At 51.1% G+C, this 18,923-nt stretch overlaps 1 protein-coding gene across 2 annotated transcripts in view; it reads right to left on the bottom strand.

The window, feature by feature from the left end:
• TG (thyroglobulin) overlaps positions 1 to 18,923 on the bottom strand; it is a 243,619-nt gene that overhangs the window by 98,052 nt on the left and 126,644 nt on the right. For both annotated transcript variants that reach the window (XM_068525942.1, XM_068525943.1), the window contains 4 exons: positions 17,073 to 17,237; positions 12,907 to 13,126; positions 10,868 to 10,961; positions 8,175 to 8,334 (listed from right to left, as the gene is read on the bottom strand). In XM_068525942.1, the coding sequence (XP_068382043.1) occupies positions 8,175 to 8,334; positions 10,868 to 10,961; positions 12,907 to 13,126; positions 17,073 to 17,237 (639 nt within the window). The remainder of the gene's footprint in view (positions 1 to 8,174; positions 8,335 to 10,867; positions 10,962 to 12,906; positions 13,127 to 17,072; positions 17,238 to 18,923) is intronic.

Here is an 18,923-nt window from a genome sequence, read left to right as displayed (position 1 = left end):
CCGGTGGGGGGCCTGGGCTCCCGTCCACATAGGTCTGGACTGTGGTCTCCCAATATAGTGGGGCAGTGGGAAGCGCCTGGGCTCCGGAACGAGGCCCATCCGGCCCGGATTCTTGCTTCAGCCTTTGCCAGCTAGGAGACCGCAGACATGCCCCTCCACCTCTGTGGGCCACGGCCGCCCCATCGTAGAGGGCGGCTTCTCAGATGAGAGGCAGTGCATGTTCAGACCCCAGGCTTGGCGCATCCGACGAGAAGGAGCTGAACTTCTGGCCCCCCATCTCCCCCCACTGCCCGTGACTCTCCGTGTCTCCTCCCCACCGATGATGGCCAGGCCCGGCTGAGTCTCTCGGTCCCACCTCTTCCCGCTACCTTCCATGACCTTAGCAGCAGCGGCAGAGCTGCGATTCAAGTTTCTTACGTTGTTTGTTTGTTGTTGATTGTCATTTGATCCTGTTGCTTGTTTCCAAAGCACACACCTTTTGACTACAGTCATGTATATGACCACATATGCAGCACTAAGTTGAGTCCATCTCTCTTTTTTTCATAGAATTCAGTAAATATGTATCAAAAGCTCAGCATGTTTTTTTAAATCGAATGATTCAGACACAAAAAAACATATAGCCAAAACACGCTCTCCTCCTCGGCATGTGGGACACTCCCTGCCAGGCCCCTCTGGCCACCCTCTGAATTCAACAGCTTCTTCTTATCAGTCTACACCACTTACTACCTTGAAACACCAGGCCTGTGCTGGTTTGAGCTGAGGCTCATGCCCTTCGTCTCTGGCTTCTTTCCAGGAAACCCCAGCAGAAGCCGTGGCTCCAACCCCCGCCTACGTGCCGGTGACTCTCGGGACTGTGTCCGCAGCCCAGGGCACTCTCCCAGGCCTGGGCCCCTCGAGTTCCCCCAGGAGGCCGTCTCACGGGCACCTCAAGTCCATTCAGCCCCAAAGGGAACTGATTCTGAGTCTCCTGAGTGCTCCCACCGGCGGCCTCGGCAGAGTTTCTTACCTTCTCCGTCAAGCGCAGCACCGCCCACCCTGCTCCTGCACGACCTCGTGGGGGTCTCCCCTGACTCCTCCTTCGGCCGCGTCCCCCTCCTCCCCAGCTGCTGCGGGCTCTCCCGCCACTGACCACCGCCCCCTTCCCTCCACGCTTCTCCTTGGCCTCCTGTATCCACACATTCCTCCCGACAGTGAATTCTCCATGGCGCATCCAGAGTGGTCTTCTAAACCTAGAATCTTGATTATCTCTCTCTCTGACACACACACACACCCTGCCCCATCTTATGTAAAATCTCCCCTCTCATCCCATGGTCCTTAGGACACCATTTCAGTTCTTCTAGCACATTCAAAGCCCCCCGGGACCGGGTCATCCATCTCTCAGGCCACATCTCCCTTTGTCTCCCCCCTGTCCTGTGCTGTAACGACCCAGGCTTCCCATCAGATGCTCAAACACACCAGCCCCGCCCTCCCCCACGCCTGTGCTTGTACATGTGATTTCCTCCACCCAGAGCTGCCCCCTCTCCCCTTGACCTTCCCTAACTCCCTCCTCTGGCCCAGTCATCTTCCAAGTCTTAGCTACACCATCAACTCACAGGCAGCCCTCAGGGGAAGTGAGGGGCCCCTTTCAAAGTATTTGTCACCACTGGCTTCCCTGCTAGACTCTACCCTCCATGAAAACCAGAAGCACAGAGTAGGTCCTTATGAAATGTTAGGTAAATGAAATGACTACAGTTATTATGAACACGATTCAATGTCAAGTGAAAAACTATCAGAAAGAACCCATATTCCCAAATAGAAAAATAGAAAGACCTTGCATCCGATTCCCAAAGCTGGTGTTCACAAAGCTGACGAGAACACCAGCTCAGTGGACATAATGGTACGAATTACTCTTCCAGCTGGGGAGACACTCAGAATTTCTTCAAATGCATTTCATGTTCTGGGTTTAGTGAAGCCATTGGCACCATCCTCTCTGAGGACTTTTCTGGATTACATGCACATTCCATTGGTTAGGATGAGTGCTTTTGTTTCCAAGGTCTGAGGGAGGGCAGGAAAGCCAGGCACCAGCTGTACAAGACCCAGTCTGGGAAGTGACGCCCACGGCCTGCATTTCTAGTGACAACAGGGAGGGACGCCACTGTCCCTGACTCTCACTCCCCATGTACCAGCTTCCCACTTACAATGCTGGCATTCTGGGGTCTACAGACCCCTAGGATGTCAGAGATGAGGGTGCATTCAGGAGGCAAGTCTGAACTAGGCTTCACCTCATGCCAGGCGCTGTGCTGGGTAGTGCAGAGAGCAAGATAGGCAAGATCCTGGCCCTCGAAGCAGACACCCTCTGGGACGTACACACAAAGCAGCCAGCTAGCTGCTCTGAGATGGTCTAGTTCAACCCTTTCCTTCCCTGGTGGAACCTGAGACTCGAGAGGGAAAGAGTTTGTTTAGGTGCAAGAAGCAAATTTGAGATCAAGTTGGCACTTAAATCCAATACACACTCAGAGCTCTTTGTCCTAACATTCAATCCAATTCAACAAACATTTGTCAAAAAAATCTATGGTGTGCAAGGCACTGTGTTATTTTCATTAAAAAATTTAAGTACTCTATTTATGGAACTTTCTCTGCTCGGAAGCCTTCATAACTCCCTCATTCCTGCCGCATCAAGTCTAACTCCTTCCTGGCTTTTCAGCTCCCCTAAGATTGACTTCAGCCCATCTGCGCAGTCTGGGTCCCCTTCACTTTCTAACACTGGCCCTCGTCCAGCCATCGGGGTCTGCTCATTACCCGTGTTCATCGCCCTGCAGTCTGGCCTTGGTTGAGCCCCATTCTCTTTATCCTCCGGTACTCCATCTCACCTGGCTCAGCCCCGCCACAAACACATAGTGCGCAGTGCTGCTGGGGGTGTGAAACTGGACAGGGCTGCTCTCTGCTGGCCAGGCGTGTACAGTCCAGGAGGGAGACGGGTGTGAGTGGAAGATGTCTGGACAGTGTGACGGCGCTCCTCTCCATCTGCCTCACGCCGCCCTGATCGGCACCCCCAGCTCCGCGCTCCCACCTCTCTGGTCAGAACACACCAGCGAACATTCGATAGTTCGCTCACTGTCTAACCGGCTCTTGCTAGCTCACGTGATTTCTTCATCTGTCCCTCTAAAGCTCCTTAGCTGGGCTCACAGCGGGTTCTCCCCCAGCTCTTGTTGATGGCCGTTAATAAAAGGCATCATGGTGTGTGGGCTTATCAGGCAGGTTATGGCGCCAGACCAGCCGGCCACAGGTCCCACTCCAACACCTACTAGCTGTGCCGGGCCCTGGACAAGTTACTTAATGTGACTTGACTTTCCCCATCTGTAAAATGGAATAATAATAGTACCAACCTCAATAGGTTGTTATGATGATTGAATTTGTTAATATTCGTAAAAGGAACAGAACAGTGCAATGCCTGGCATAAAACACTCTGGAATTTGTTTGGTTTTTCTTAAGTAAAATGAAACAGGTTTAGGTCCCAGCATTATCTCACAGGTGCCCTTTGCACGGTCTGCCTTGTCTTTAGTAGCAGAAATCACACCTGTGATGGGGGCAGGACTCTGTGCCTGTTTTTCTGGTTAGGATGGGGAGCAGACCCCCTCGGAGGGGAGGCTCCAAGTGCCCCAGGGATGACAAGGTGGTGGGTGTGTTACGTGTCTGGCCTTCAGTCTGTCTCCCTGGCCAAAGCCCACTTCCTCTACTCCCACACCCTGCAGAGGGCCCGCGAGCCATGGCCGACCCACTCCTCTGACCCTGCACGCCACTGGCCCGGGTTGCCCTTGCGGCATTGTTTTGCCAGAGAGAGAAGGATAATCACTGTGCCCACGCCCCTGGGGTCTGTCCCACCGGCAGGGCCCAGGCTGGGAGAGGGCCTCCCTGGCCCGTCACCAACCTCCTCACTTCCTTCCCAATTGCTCTTCATCAGGAATCGTGCTCCTTTTAAGTACTGTTGGGTTTCTCGCAGAGAACACGAGTTTGTCTAGCCGGCCGCAGGCCTGGCATGAGCTGCTGTTTTCAGCTCTCTCCCATCCCTTTCTTAATGTGCCTCTGAGTCTGGAGCTCTTGGGGGATTATCTTCACTCTGGGCTACAACAGCAGATGCTGCACACATTTATCACATGAGATAATGTACATGAAGCAGCGACTTGGCCGAACTCAGTAAATGCCAGCGGCTGCAGTTGCTGGTGGCCAGATGCAGGGCCGGGACACGGCTGCAGCAGAGCCCTGGCTTGGAGAGGCCCTGCCAGGGAAAGGAAAGGGGCATTAGCCCTCGGGAGCCCCTGCAAGGTGCCAGCAAGGTTCCCGGTGTTTGCCTTCACGTGCTTGATCTCCTGAGAGACGGGCAGCCTGGGGTGGGATGGGACACTGAGGGAGGGAGGGAGGGAGGGAGGGACCCGGGAGGGACCCGCCCAGAGCCCCTGAGCCCCATGGAGCGAGGAGCCGCTCCTGGACCTTGCTCTTCTCGGGTGCGAATCCTGTGCACTGTGCAGGACACCAGCCTGTGGCTGGCACTTGAAGTCGCCCAGCTCTTTCCAGACCTGTCCTGAACCGCAGTTTCCAACTATTTAAAACGGAAAGGAGGAGGGATGAATATGTGGAGCGCAGGGAAGTCTCAGGGCGGGCGGTGAAACTATTCTGTATGACTGGTGGACACGCGTCATGATATGTTTGTCAAAACCCACAGAATGTACAGCACAGAGAGTGAGCCGTGCTGTAGAGTATGGACTTTAGTCAATATCAACATACCGCTATGGGCTCACGGAGTGTAACAAATGTGTGGCACCCGTGCAGGATGTTAACAACAGGGGAAACTGAGGCAGGGGAGGACGCAGCGTATGGGAACTCTGTAATTTATGCTCAAATTATTCTGTACACTTAAAATCATCTGAATAATGAAATCTATTACATATATGTATTTTTTTTCTTTTCTTTTTTTTTTTTTGGCCGTGCCACTCATCTTGTGGGATCTTAGTTCCCCAACTAGGGATTGAACCCGCGCCCTCGGCAGTGAAAGCACCGAGTCTTAACCACTGGACCGCCAAGGAATTCCCTACATTTTTTGTTTAATGGGAAAGGGATGATGTATTTGTGTTGGAAGTTTACTGGGGGCTTAGCTGCATCGCACACCTGCCCTTTTCTCCCTCTGCTGTGAGAGCTCACCTTCTCCGCCTGGAACCTTGCCGTGGGACGCTCAGTGTCTGGCGGGAGGTGGTTGCCTGCAGCCAGGAAGCCTGTGTGTGTGTCCTAGCGCTGCCGCCCCTCCGCCCACCCGCCCCTGGCTGCCACTCTCTGGGTCTCGGTTTCTTGATTGACTGATGGCTCCCCTAGGGGCTGAACTGCAAGGAGCTCCAGGTAAGAGATGCTAAAGCTCTGGAATGGGGGAAATAGCAGGAGGTCTCCAGAATAAAGCAAAGAAAAGCTGCCTGAGGCTAAATGAATTAAAACACTGACCCTCTCTGTGCACAGAAGAATGAGGAATCTGTAGGGCATTTCTAAACATCAAGGGACAGTAAGCTATTTTTGAAAATGATACCTATTCTCAATCTTTAACATTAACTTCTAAGTACTGTTCTTTCTTCTTTCTTCCTCTGTATCCCCTGTCTCCTACATTTATTTTTTTTAAATTAATTTTTATTGGAGTATAGTTGCTTTACAATATCACGTTAGTTACTGCTGTACAGCAAAGTGCATCAGTTATACGTATATGTATATATCCCCACTTTTTAAAAAATAGCCTACCCTTACATGAATCATATATCATAGTGCTTATATAATATATATGTCATATATGTTATATAAGCACTATATATAAAGCATGAGAAAAAAGCAAACACATTAACCTACCACCCAGCTTAAGAAATAGAACAAACAGCACAAATTCTTGAGAGGACTCTTACACAGACAACACGTGTAAACAGGAAGGCAAACACCATGGAATCTCCTGGAACCCCAGTTTTAAATGTGCAACTTTAAGGGGAAGCAATTCTCTCTGAGGAGTTTTCTTTTCTTTGGAGAGGAGAGGGAGTGGCACAGATAACTTTTCCAGACATGTCAACTTTAGATAGCTGGGGTTTTTTTCAGTTTTAAAAGAGATTATATTTGTGAAAACAACTAAGTTAACATTTTTCTCCTTTCCCTATTTCCTTGAACACTCAAATTATATGTTAAAGATATTTTAAAACTGTCCTGAATTAAAAGCAATTGTGAATGTTGCAAAAAAAACAAAAACAACAACAACAAAAACGAAAACATCGAGGGAGCAAGCTACCATTATTTCTTCTTAGTGTTTCATCCACGGGATTTAACGCCCAGTGTGACATTAAATTTAACTCACGGCTGCGGGGCATAAAGTCCCTTAACCTCTCTGAGCCTCGCCGTTTCCTCTGTGACATGACCGCACAGGGCTGACCTCGCGGAGGTGCCTGGAGACTGAAATGACATCACCCAGGAAAGATGTCTGGTAGAGATGGGCGCTGGGTGAGGGTAACTCTCCTTCTCTCTTGCTGACAGCTTTGCTTTAAGCACAAGGAACAGGCAGTGTTGCAAGTCAGGAGTAAGAAGGTGTGGGTGTTCTGGAAGAGTTCCAACCCCGGACTCTGCCTCGCCGGCAGCAGAAATGAGTTTCCCTTCCCGGAAGCCCACAGAATTCTCCATAAGATCACAGCCCATGAAATCATAATCCCCGCCCCCTCACGGAGGGATGGCATATGGAAATTCACTCTCTTCTGTCTGGAAACGCTCTGAGCCAGAGTCAGCCGTGTCTGTGAAAAGCTCCACCTGAGCGGGTCCCACAGGCTGGGTTCTGAGTTTCACCATCTCTTTAGAGAAAGGAGCTCCTGATTTAACAGATCGTCAGTTGTGTGTTTGAAAAGAGGAAAGAAAACCCGGGCAGGGCGTTCAGTGCTCCAGCAGCTGCCCCTGCACCCCTGAAGGAAAGTCTGGAATCTGTTCATCATCCACAGTCCCCTCATTGGCACCTGGTCGCATGTTGCCTTAACTTGTTGCCTGTTTTATGTTTGTTGTGCAGACGAAGAATCTTCTTTATGACACTCAAGGCCTCCTGCCACATGGTCCGCCCAGCCCTCACTCCCCAGCACTGCCTGGCTTCTGCTCACGCAGGACGCCTGCCCCACTCGGCCACATTCTAGAGGAGTCCGTCATTCCCGCCAGGCTACCTCCCACCCACCCAGCCATACTCAGCAGGCAAGACATTCCGGGTCTTAAATGAGATCCCAGGAGAGCAGAGATGCTGCTAGGTGCCTGTCCTTGAGGACTCGTAAAGCCCATCACAGCCTCTAAAGCCCCTTCACATGTAGCATATCACTTGAGCCTCACAGTGACTTTGGAAGTTGGGTAAAATTATTCCCATTTTACAGAGGAGAAAACTGAGACTTGGAGAAAGGAAGCGTTTTATCCAAGGTCACACAGACAACCCTTGGCTCTTCAGATTCCCAGACCAGTGTGTCTGCCTTCTGCCACGTCTGCCTGTCAAACAACTGCCCTACCACTGGGGGTTGGGGTGGGGGGGTGGGGAGATGGAGGAAAAGACGTGGGTGGATGATGCTGGGATTGGTCCAAGCCTCAATTCTGCCTGTGGGCTGGTGGGGAAGGTGGAGGGCATAACCAGAGTGATAAAGGCATCTGCGACTGGATAGGGGACAGGCCGGATGTTCACAAGTGACACTGGAATTCAAGGGGAATCAGAAATCATTGTCTATGCAGCCCTCACTCCAGTAAATGGCTCCCTGAGGGCCCAAGAGCTCTAATCCACGCCTTGGAGTCTCCAGGGCAGGTCGACCCTGGTGGTGAATCCTGGCTCTGCTCTTTCCTGACCACGTGCGCTTGAGCAAGGGTCTAGCCCTCTGGCGTCTCGGTACACACACGTGCACACACAGATATATCACAAGATAAAACGTGTACTTGGAACAGCTTCAGACACATGATAAGTGTAATCAGTAGGAACTGTGACTCTCAACTATGGGCATCAGCATGGCTGGAGGGTCTCGTGAATGCACTGGTCATACCACTCCCTGCTCAGGGGGCTGGAGGAGGGCTGCGGGCCGGGAAGGGATGGGGCTTTGGGAAGAAAGGACTAAACGCACACAAAGAACACACCCGACTCAGGAGGTCAGCGGTCCCCACCAACGCCAGCAACTCACCGGAACTCAGGAAGCCAAAAACGCCCACTCGGTAGCTGGCAGTGACCACGATGAGGTTGCCAACAGCAGCCAAGAAGGACCCGTCCACGGCCGGCTGGCCCCCGCTGGCCCTGCCCTCTGCGGCGTTGTGGAAGAACACCAGCACAGACATGCTGGGGGCCTGTAGGGAATGGAGAAATGTGGGAGCTCCAGGCGGCCACTCTCACCCCCCAGAGCTTGGTGAGGGCGCCTTCCCCATGCAGGTGCCCGACGGTGAGGCGACGCACGACTCTTCCTTCACCTCTGCCCTGTAGGCATATTTAGTCTCAGTTAGGGGCTGAACTGTGTGCCCCCCAAATTCACATCTTGAAGCCCTAACCCTGGCTGCCTCAGAATGTGACTGTGTTTGGAGACAAGTCCTGTAACGAGATGGCCCTAATCCAATAGGACTGCCGTCCTCATACAGAGAAGAAATTTAGACACAGATGCACACAGAGGAGAGGCCTGTGGAGACACAGGGAGGAGAAGATGACCATCTACAAGCCAAGGAGAGTGGCCTCAGAAGGAAACAAACCTGTAGACATTTTGATTTTGGACTCCTGGCTTTCAAAATCATGAGAAAATACACTTCTGTGGTTTCAGCCTCCCAGTCTGTGGTACTTCGATAGAGCAGACTGAGCAAAGGAGCAAAACCCATCTCCCGGATGAGGACCCTGAGCGCCATAAAAAGTGAAGACACGTTGCCCACGCTGCCAAGCGGGCCGGGGACCTGTCTCATGCAGCCACGTGGTCTCCCAGCAGCCCAGCTCCTGGCCCGCGTTTATTCTGGAAGACGGTTCTGTGTCCTCCTTGGGGAGTCCTTGAGTTTGGTCACCGTGCCTGGAACCCCATCTTGTTAACACAGAGCACCTTTGTTAAGCCCGACTGAGCGCCAGGCACCACGCTGACTATCTGCGTGTGTCATCTATTCAGTCCTCAAACAGCTCCGTGAGGTTGGCGTGTTGTCGTTACTCCCATTTTACCGATGAGGAAGCAGAGGCCTGCTGATGTTAAAGAGCCTGCCTCAGATCACATGGCTACGAGTAGCAGAGCTGGGATCTGAACCCAGGTTGACCCCTTCCTATCAGAATAGTGTGTTCCGTCTAGGGGATCTGACAGCTCGCCCCAGGCCATGGTGAACGCAAGGCCCCACGTGGCTCTCGCTCACTCAGGCCCTGAATCCCTGGGCTGTGACTTCTCTACTCCATGTGCCCTGGGCTCCGACACCAACAGCAAACACTGACCAAGGGCCTGCCCGGGTGGGTGCCGTGCTAAGTGTGCTCACCTAGAACGTCTGATTAGAGCTTCCGCCTCACAAGGTAGACGACTCTAAGCACCCCCATTCTACAGGTGTGAAAACAGAGGCTCAGAGTGGTGAAGTGGCTTCTTGAAACATCTACAGAGAGGAAGGGACCGAGCAGAATTCTGACCCCAGCCCCCCTCCCTCCCTCTGGGACACTCCTTCTCGTAGGTGTCACCACTTGGTGGGCTTGTTGATTCTTCCAATAGGAGGCCTTTTAAATGCCATAGAAAAAGGCCAGCTCAGGTGGCCTTGGTTTCATTTGCTGTGGGCCACCAGAGAGGTCAGGGACAGGCCCTGTATCCCCCTCCTCAAAGTACCCTGAGTTATTTGTATTGAGTAGCACACGAGCAAGAGAGAATACTTCCATTCACGCAGCCCAGGAGAGCCTGCACATTTAGGCGCCCTTGTTCCAAAGCTTACTCAGGTCAGCTTGCTGTGACCAAACCTCCAAAGTACATCGCCTCTCACTGCTGGTAAACCAGGGGACCAGGAAGCGGTGGCACAGTCACACGTACCATGGGATCTGTCAGTACAGGGTTGGCGTCACCAGAAACTCACGTTTCCTAAGGCTCATCAGTTCTGTTTTCTCTCATGAGCTCTGACCCTTCCCCCAAAACAGGAAACTCAAACACTCAACATCAGGATCATAGCTGCTACTTAGGCAGATACAGCCTTCAAAACAGGGCCTCACCAAAGGCAGGGTCACCTCCCAAACCTCACCCTCTAGAACTGCCTCGAATGAGAGACCACACGGAAAGAAATACCCGCTAGGGGGGTCTCTCCAAGGGTCTCTCCAAGAAGAGCCACTGGTTTCCTCATTTGCGGATTAGTTTGATCCAGCTCCACACTTCCCCAGCCCATGGCCTTCCAGGGGGCCCTGCGTCACCGGCTGGTCCTCACCCGTCCTCCTCCGCACCCCTGCTCAGGCGGGCCCTCCTGATCACCACCTCACTCCTCCTGTCTCTCCGTCTCCTCCCCTGCTGTTTTTCTTCACAACCATATCAATACCACAGTTGTCCAATATATTTATCTGCTTCTCTGTTTATTTCTGCTCCTGCCACTGAAATGTAAGCCCCCCAAGGGTGGCCGCCTGGCTTTGTTCATAGCTGCCTCCCACTGAGACAGCCCCTCCTGTGACTGGCGCTTTATGGATACTTCTTAGAGGACCGGAGCAGGATAGCCGTGCACGTGCTCCCGTGCGGGAGATCAGGTGAGGCCGTGGGGGACCCAGGCTTGCTCTCAGCCACTCAGGCCTCAGGAAGCCAAGAACCCACCAGGAGAGCGCAGCGCGGACCGTGCTGGCCGCTCTGGGGCTGGGGATTTCTAATGGGGCGGTTTTCAGGGCAAACATAGCAAGGGCTGCAGCACTCACCATGCTCTGAGGGACAAACACGTTGAGATACAGGCAGTCCTCGCTGACCCCGGGGGATGAAGGCGTCCTGACGCCTGGTTGCCAGCAACTGGCCCTGCGGGTACAGGCAGACAGAAGGCATGACTTGCAGGGAAAAAAACCAAAGCGACAAGTCCCATCCCCCTTCCCATCAGCGGCGGCAGAGCCAACTGCCCCATTCCAAAAGCCCGGCGGTCCGCCAGCAATCAGGCAGCTTCAGGAAATGGTTAATGGGACTGGTGAGTAAACAGTGGAAACAGCAGCATGCCATTCCTCTCTCTACCACGGGCCTGAGGAACATCCTACAGGGACAAAGGGCTGGCCCAGAAAGAAGGATGCCCAGATAAAAGAGGAAAATGTGTGTCACCTGCAACCTGCGCCCTTCCTGGCTCCAAGTGAGCAGACCTGCTGGGATAAGGTGTCCCAACCTGTTTTCTACATCAGTACAGAGTCTAAGTGTGCCAGCTGGAACATCTCCTGGCATAAGAGCTGAGACTGCATCTGGGACACATCTAATGGAGGCACGACGGTTACCCGCCCAGGCCTTGTTAGCACCGGGCTCTGATGAACCTAGCTCTCCAACTACTCTCCACTCAAAAGCCTCAACCACTTCATCTGTCCAATGGGTGTATCCTAACACGCTGAAGTGTTCTAATTAGTCCATATTTGTTTCTCTGGTTGCCCAAGGGTGGAGACTTATTCATGACTTTCTGCGTCTTTCTGCCACTGTCCTGGTTTAAGTCTTCATTGTTGCTTTGCCTGGAGCAGTCCAGAGCCCCCTGCTTGCCCCTCTATCTTGCCCTGTGCCTGCAGACCTGCCCGGCAGCCAGCCATGGGAGCGATGGACCGGGAGAATGCGGCTGCCTTGAGACAGAGCTACGGACCCCTGTGGGAAGGGGAAAGGCCGTGGGGATGGGAGAGGGCGACATGGGTGCTCTTTCCACAGACGCTCTGAACACGCTTTAATTAGAAAAATCACAAGATCGCATCCAATCTGTCAACTCTTTACAGTGGTATATGCATGGGAGGGAATGGGCAAAATTGAAAGCAGTTGATGACGAAGGAAAATAAGATATTTCGGGCTTCCCTGGTGGCGCAGTCGTTAAGAATCCACCTGCCAATGCAGGGGACACGGGTTCGAGCCCTGGTCTGGGAAGATCCCACATGCCGCGGAGCAATTGGGCCCGTGAGCCACAACTACTGAGCCTGTGCGTCTGGAGCCTGTGCTCCGCAACAAGAGAGGCCGCGATAGTGAGAGGCCCGTGCACCGCGATGAAGAGTGGCCCCCACTTGCCGCAACTAGAGAAAGCCCTCGCACAGAAACGAAGACCCAACACAGCCAAAAATAAATTAAATTAAATTAAATTAAATTAAATTAAATTAAATTAAATTAAATTAAATTAAAAAAAAAAAAGAAAATAAGATATTCCATTTTTTTCCCCTTTTTTGAAAATTCCTTTTAATATTGTTCCTGTTGGGGGAATCAAAGTCCTTTTAAATTATTTTTTCACTAGCTCATGTGTTTTTCCTTCTCTGCTTACTTCTCAGCCCCACTGAAGTCAGGAGTGGCCGGGAGGCTGAGTCCTGGTCACCGCCACACTGGGGCACGTGATGAATGCACGCCCCACCTGCAGCTGTGGCCCATGGAAACCTCCCCTGCAGACTCTTCCACAGCCTCTCTTTCCTGGATGCAAAGTCAAGGAAGGCCTCTAGAAGGAACCTTAGAAGGTTTGTGCTGAAGAAGGCACATCAGCCTGGGTGCCCGCATTACTGCACGGAGCAAAGCCCACCTGCCCCTCCATCACCAAAGGGATTGTGCGGGACCAAGACAATGTTAAGTCACCGACAGGTGGGAGTTCATGTGTCAAAGCACTCAACACCATCGTAACAAATATAACCCCTGCTCCACGCGTGGCTCAAATTCGAATGCACTGTTCTGTTATCAAGTCTCATCTTGAAGGCTTAGAACGGGAGAGGGCTTCCCTGGGCATCCCCCAAAATGTACTCCACTCCACCCTTACCGTGGCTTGGTGGCATCCCAGGACCCTGTCCAGTTCAAGGGCTCCGGGGCCCGGAAGCGGCTTCCCGCCAGGGGCGGGGTGGCATACGGAACTCCCAGGAACTGGTCCACTTGCTTCCATGAAGTGCCCACCTGGATGGCCTGGGACCTGCCCAGCAGCCGGCCGTGGGTGGTGATGGTCACAGAAGGTGCAGATGTCCCAAAGCCGAGCAGAGGGATGTCTGGGAGGGGGGAGGGAGAGAAAGCAGCTGGTGCTCTATTCACAGGTATTCCGAATGTACTTTAAGAAACGAATCTAAAAGCCCAAACACTGCTTTCTGCATTAAAAAAAAAAGTGTTAGTTATTCATTCAGGCCCCAATAGCTTAAGTCTAGTCATGCTAGTGTTCAACGTGGAAAAAAAAAAGAAAAGAAAAGAAACCCAGCAAAGACACCTGATCTTCCCCAGGCACTGAGCAATCCCTCCCCCAGATGCGCCATCTCAAGTTCTTCCCAGAGATAACCCAGGCCCACAGCCCCTGACTCAGCACCCTGGGGCCAGATGTTACCACAATTCAGAATTATTTGGATTTTAAAAAGAACAGAGGGGCACAGAACGTGCAAGGTTCAGTCCTCCATGGGGGTGTGGAGTGGAGACCCATCAACAGACACACCAGTTACTTCTGGGATGAAATGTATAGGTTATTCCTACTAAGAGGGATGAACACATAATATCATTTCTTCGGTCACTTCAGGTCAGATATTGCCACCAAACGAGTTTGCCACAAACTTACAAAAAATTGTTTTTTTCTGACTTTTAGAGCGTTTGGATTTCCGAATTGCAGCTAAGGCACTGCAGAGCTGGTACTTGTATTTCACTGGTGAGGAAATAGGTTTAGAGTCTGGGGGTGGGCAGCTGTCAGGACTTCAAAGCGATGTAGGATTCAAAGCTATACTTTTCTGAACCCCAACTCTGACCGCAGGGTCAGAGGTTCACAAAGGGTCAAGGCCAGGCCTCGGCCCAGGTGTGCAGTGCCCATCCCCCTTTGCTCACGTCCGGATCCCAGCTGGTCTATGAGTTCACGCCGGTGCTGCCGGCCACCCTGCGCTGTGCTCCACAGGCCTTCCGTCCCCTCCCTGCAGTGCTAATCTCCAGACACTCATCAGCCTTTCTTCAGCCCTGTCTTATCTCCTCCACTATATTTCTCACATTCATTCATTGGTTCAGTAAACTTCTGTTGGGCCCCGGCTCAGTGCCAGATGCCATTTTCAGGGACTTAAGACAGGCATGTGCCTGGTTCCCCACAGGCCTTAGGGCCTTGCACGGAGGAAACCAACACTGGTGAAGAGATTCTGTGTGTGTGTGTGTCTGTGTGTGTGTGTGTCTGTGTGTGTGTCAAGCGGGGGGGGTCTCTCATTATTTCCAACATGTGTGTTTGGTTTGCTCTGCTTCTCTGTGGGCCGATGGAGAGAGAAAGCTTTGCAGCTTTGTCTGCAGCTCTGTCTATTTAAAATACACATATAGGATGACCAAACGTGAGCCTGGGAGAGGAGGCAGACAGACAGACAAACAGGCGGAAGTCTATCCATTCCTCAAAGCTTGGTACCATGCAGTGGTTCAATTAGAGGTGGTTTTGACCCCAGGAAACATTTGACAATGTCTGGAGACGTTTTTCGTTGTCATAAGGGTTGGCGAGAGATACTAGCTACTGGTATCTCATACGGTAGAGGCCAGAGAAGCTGCTAAACATCCTGCAATAGAGAAGATAGGTCCCCACAATGAGCTTTCTGGTCCCAGATGTCAATGGTGCCGGGGCCGAGACTCCCTGGCGTGATGTGCATTCATGACTTCCAGGCCACTGAGGGTCAATGTGGTGAGGAGGAAACAATGGATGGTCTGAGGAGTCCAGCAGGTCTGTGTTTTGTGTTATGGACCAGCTACTTTAGAAAACCTCTATAATTCTTCTCATCCTCAATTTTCCCATCTGCAAAATAGGAACAGTAGCAGTCCCTACAATGCAAAGATGTTAGGAATAAATAACACAATGCCTGTAATGTCCCAAGCCCAGTACCTGGCAAATGACAGGAGATCAACACGTGAATGAGTGAATGGGAAAGAGGGAGGAAGGGAGGGAGTGAGGGAGGAAGGAAGGAAGGAAGGAAGGAAGGAAGGAAGGAAGGAAGGAAGGAAGGAAGGAAGGAAACTGAGTGAAAACTTCTCTGTTGCATAAACACTGGCATGTGAGTTAGAACTCAAAATGGAAACTCAGGATGGAAAGAAACAGTTGCCGATTTGTAATCTGGCCTTGATCACAAATCGTGACTGCTCTCACTCCCACAGTTCTTTCCTTCTCACAAGATTTCCTGTTTCAATTGCAAATCACAGGCTCTCAGGCCAGCATTCGGGACTGTGGGCGCTAAAGTAGCAAACCATCTGAGGTCAGCTCTGCAGGAAACAGCCACATTTCACCAATGTGACAGCATCTGAAGCAGGGAGTGAAGACAGAAAATGTAAAAGCTAAAGAATTTCGAGGGAAGGCAAGCCTGCTTTCCCACAGACGGTGGTATTTAAGCCTCCCTCCAGAGGCTGCCCAGTGAATCCCAGACTGAAAGAGATCCAACATGGGGAAAATGTTTGATGTGCATTTCTCCCTTTGGAATCTTTTGCAGAAATGTGGATTCTTTTCAGAATACCCACATATTTAGGCCCTGTGACTCTCTGGATTAAGAAAGTTATCTCTGGCTCTACATATACATTAGGTGCAAACAAATAACATCTATGTGGATAAATGTGGGCGTGCATCTTCTGCTGGAAAGTGAGCATTTCACATTGAATTTGAGACACACAGAATTAAGAGAGAAGCAGTCGGATTTGTTTTACAGAACTCAGACCTCAAAGTGAAGGCATTTCTCAGCAGGACTACCGTGCAGGTTAGCTACACTATGGGTGAAATCTATCTAACTCGACTGAATGATATAAACGTCCTGAGAGAAGACAAGCCTTGAGATTAAGGGCCCAAGACCTCAGTTTATAGGAATCAAAGCACTCCCAGCCCTGGGGACCCTCTCCGGATCTAAAGGCTGAGGTGGAGGAGGGGGCAGAGGAGACATCGCTGGATCCAGACAGGCCTGAAGCACCGTTAATGCTCAAGGACAGGGTGGGCCCAAATCCCACTGCTACCTGGTTTTGTAAATAAAGTTTTATTGGCACACAGCCATGCCTGTGGATTTGTTATTGTCTGTGGCCACTTTCCTGCTACAACAGCAGAGTTGAGTAGCTGTAACAGAGATTTGTGGCTGTAAAGCCTAAAATATTTATTATCTCGCCCTTTACAGAGAGAGTTTGCTGACATCTGCTCTTGAAGATAAGATGGCAGACATGGCCAACATTTCTAAAAAATTATTCATTTCATCCCATAAGCATGTTTAATGGGGGAGGTGTGTCCCCCAGGCCCTCGATTCCCATGTTTCCTGTTCCACAGCTCTTATTAGGTCACTTAGGGATGCATTTATATGCTGCTCTCTCCTTGCTTGCTTCACCCCTGTATCCCCAGCACCTAACACAAGGGCTGACACATAATAGCACGTTACTGAATGTTTCTAAAGTAAACCGAGCTGGAAGCAGCTGCTCTCTCCGGGCACTGTGGTGTGGTCTTCAGGAGATGCGGTTTTGTGGGAGAGGACTGCCTCTAGAGATAGGAGATCTGGTTCCAAGTCCCCGTTCTGTCATCGCTAGCTGTGTGAAATCAGAGAAGTAACTTAACTTCCCTGGACCAGAGTCTCCTGATCTCTAAGACGGGGATAAAACCCTTATCTTGCCACCTCACAGGATAGTGTGAGTATCAAATGGGATAAGGCATGTGAAACAACTTTCTAAATTCTAAAATAGTAGTTAAAAAGTGGCCTATTTAATTATTTTACTCAGAAATGCAAAGGCCAAAATGGCTTCTATAACTCAAAGGAAGTAATGAGTAAAGGCGGTGCAGAGAAGTTCTAGGTCAGAAGCAGGGTTTTTCACCTTCCTTCAGTCCATCCCATGTGAGTGCCACAGAGCCTAGGATGACTTTGACCGACTTTCCCTTAAGAACCTCAAAAGCCACTGCCCATGAGTCACCAGGTGCTTGGACAGTCGCTCCCAGCCACACCCAGGCCCTCAGGAATGGCTGCAAAGACACAGGCCAGCACTCACTTGGCTTCTGGTAGATGTGGGTGGCCTCTTCACGGAGCAGAAGTTGGCAGTTTGGGGCCTGCAGGCTGTGCGTGCAGCTCTGGGTATCGGCATAGAACATGCACCTCACAGCGCCAGGTTGGGCTTGCAGAGTGGTGACAACGCAGGCTTGGTGACGGGAGCATTCTGCGGAGGAAGAGATGAGTGGGGCTTGGGCCTGAGAGATCACCTCAGTCATGTATCCAATCATGCATCCACGAATCCATCCATCCATCCATCCATCCCACCATCCAATCATGCATCCACAAATCCATCCATCCATCCATCCATCCATCCATCCATCCATCTATCCTACCATCCAATCGTGCGTCCATGAATCCATGCATGCATGCATCCATCCATCTATCCTACCATCCAATCATGCATCCATGAATCCATCCATCCATCCATCCATCCATCCATCCATCTATCCTACCATTCAATCATGCATCCATGAATCCATCCATCCATCCATCCATCCATCCATCCATCCATCCATCTATCTTACCATCCAATCATGCATCCATGAATCCATGCATGCATCCTTCCATCTAGCCAAGCATCATCCATCCATCCATTCATGCAATTTTACATCCATAAATCTGTGTATCATCCACCCACCCACCCTTCCATTCATCCCAAGATAACCTGGGATGCCCAGCAGGAAATAATTAACCCGGGAGAGAGGACCCTGGGTGGGCTCTCTGCTGCAGTCTCCTCATCCTCCTTCAGGGTCAGCCCGAAGTCAAAGTTTCCAAGGGGACAAGCCAGCCAGCCATCCTTCCATCCAATCATGCCTCATGAATCTGTACATAGGCCCATTCATCATCCATTCATCCATCCAATTATGCATGCGTGCATCCATCTATACAAACACTCACTTCTTCATTTAAACACCAGGCACAGTGCTAGGGGCTGGGAATAAAACAGTGGTGGTGGAGGACCCAACCCTCCCATCAATCTATTTTCCACACAACAGTCCAGATATTGGTTGTTTATTTATTCACAAATGTGCTCTTGTCATTCTCCGATTGAAGTCATACCAGACAAGGCTCTTCACGCTCCAGCCCGTGCCTTCCTCTTCAGCCTCATCTCCCTCTGCCTCCCCCACCCCATCACACCCACCACCTTCCGTCAGGGGTTATGACCTTTCCCATGTGTACCAGGTCATGCCCTAGACTGTTTAAAAGATTCATGGCATTAGGGTATTCGGTCCTAAGAACAGCTCTGAAAGTAGTGCTGCTTCATGTGATTGAGCAAGTCGTGCATTTGCCTAAAGGCCTTAGTCATGGCCCAGTCTCTGTGCTGTGGCACCACCCAGAATTGCGTGATGTACAACCTATACAGCTGTACATGGTGGCCCTGGCTGTAATATGTGCCTATTGGTATCCAACCTTGTAGGGGAGGGGATCCATGTAATCTCAGAATTGAAGAAGTGTAAATGTTACCCACTCTTGGCCTCTTTCACAAGGTGAAGCCTTTGTAGAACATTCTGATCATATGGTCACCTAGCTTTTGTTTAAATACCAGTGACTGAAACCCTGTAACGGAAGCAGGCATCTGTGGACAGCTTTGCCTATTAGGAAGTTCTTCATATTGCACTGAAAAATGTCTCTTGAAATTTGAGTTTTACCCATAGGTCTTTGCTTGTCCCATGAGCTTGGCCAGAACAATATCCTTCCTCCTGGCCATGACGGCCCACCTGTAATCTGAGGACAGCCGTCACAGCTTCCACGCATCTCCTCCATCTCAGACTAACCCCCGAGATCCTTCCTCTGATCTTCCTCTGACCTGGTTCAATGTTGCGCATTTTCTGGCTGGCTTAGGCCCTTG

The sequence above is a fragment of the Eschrichtius robustus genome, chromosome 17, assembly GCF_028021215.1.
Source record: "Eschrichtius robustus isolate mEscRob2 chromosome 17, mEscRob2.pri, whole genome shotgun sequence".
Classification (NCBI taxonomy): domain Eukaryota; kingdom Metazoa; phylum Chordata; class Mammalia; order Artiodactyla; family Eschrichtiidae; genus Eschrichtius; species Eschrichtius robustus.
Note: the sequence above shows the minus strand (reverse complement) of the source record. Positions and strands in the feature narration are given on the sequence as shown.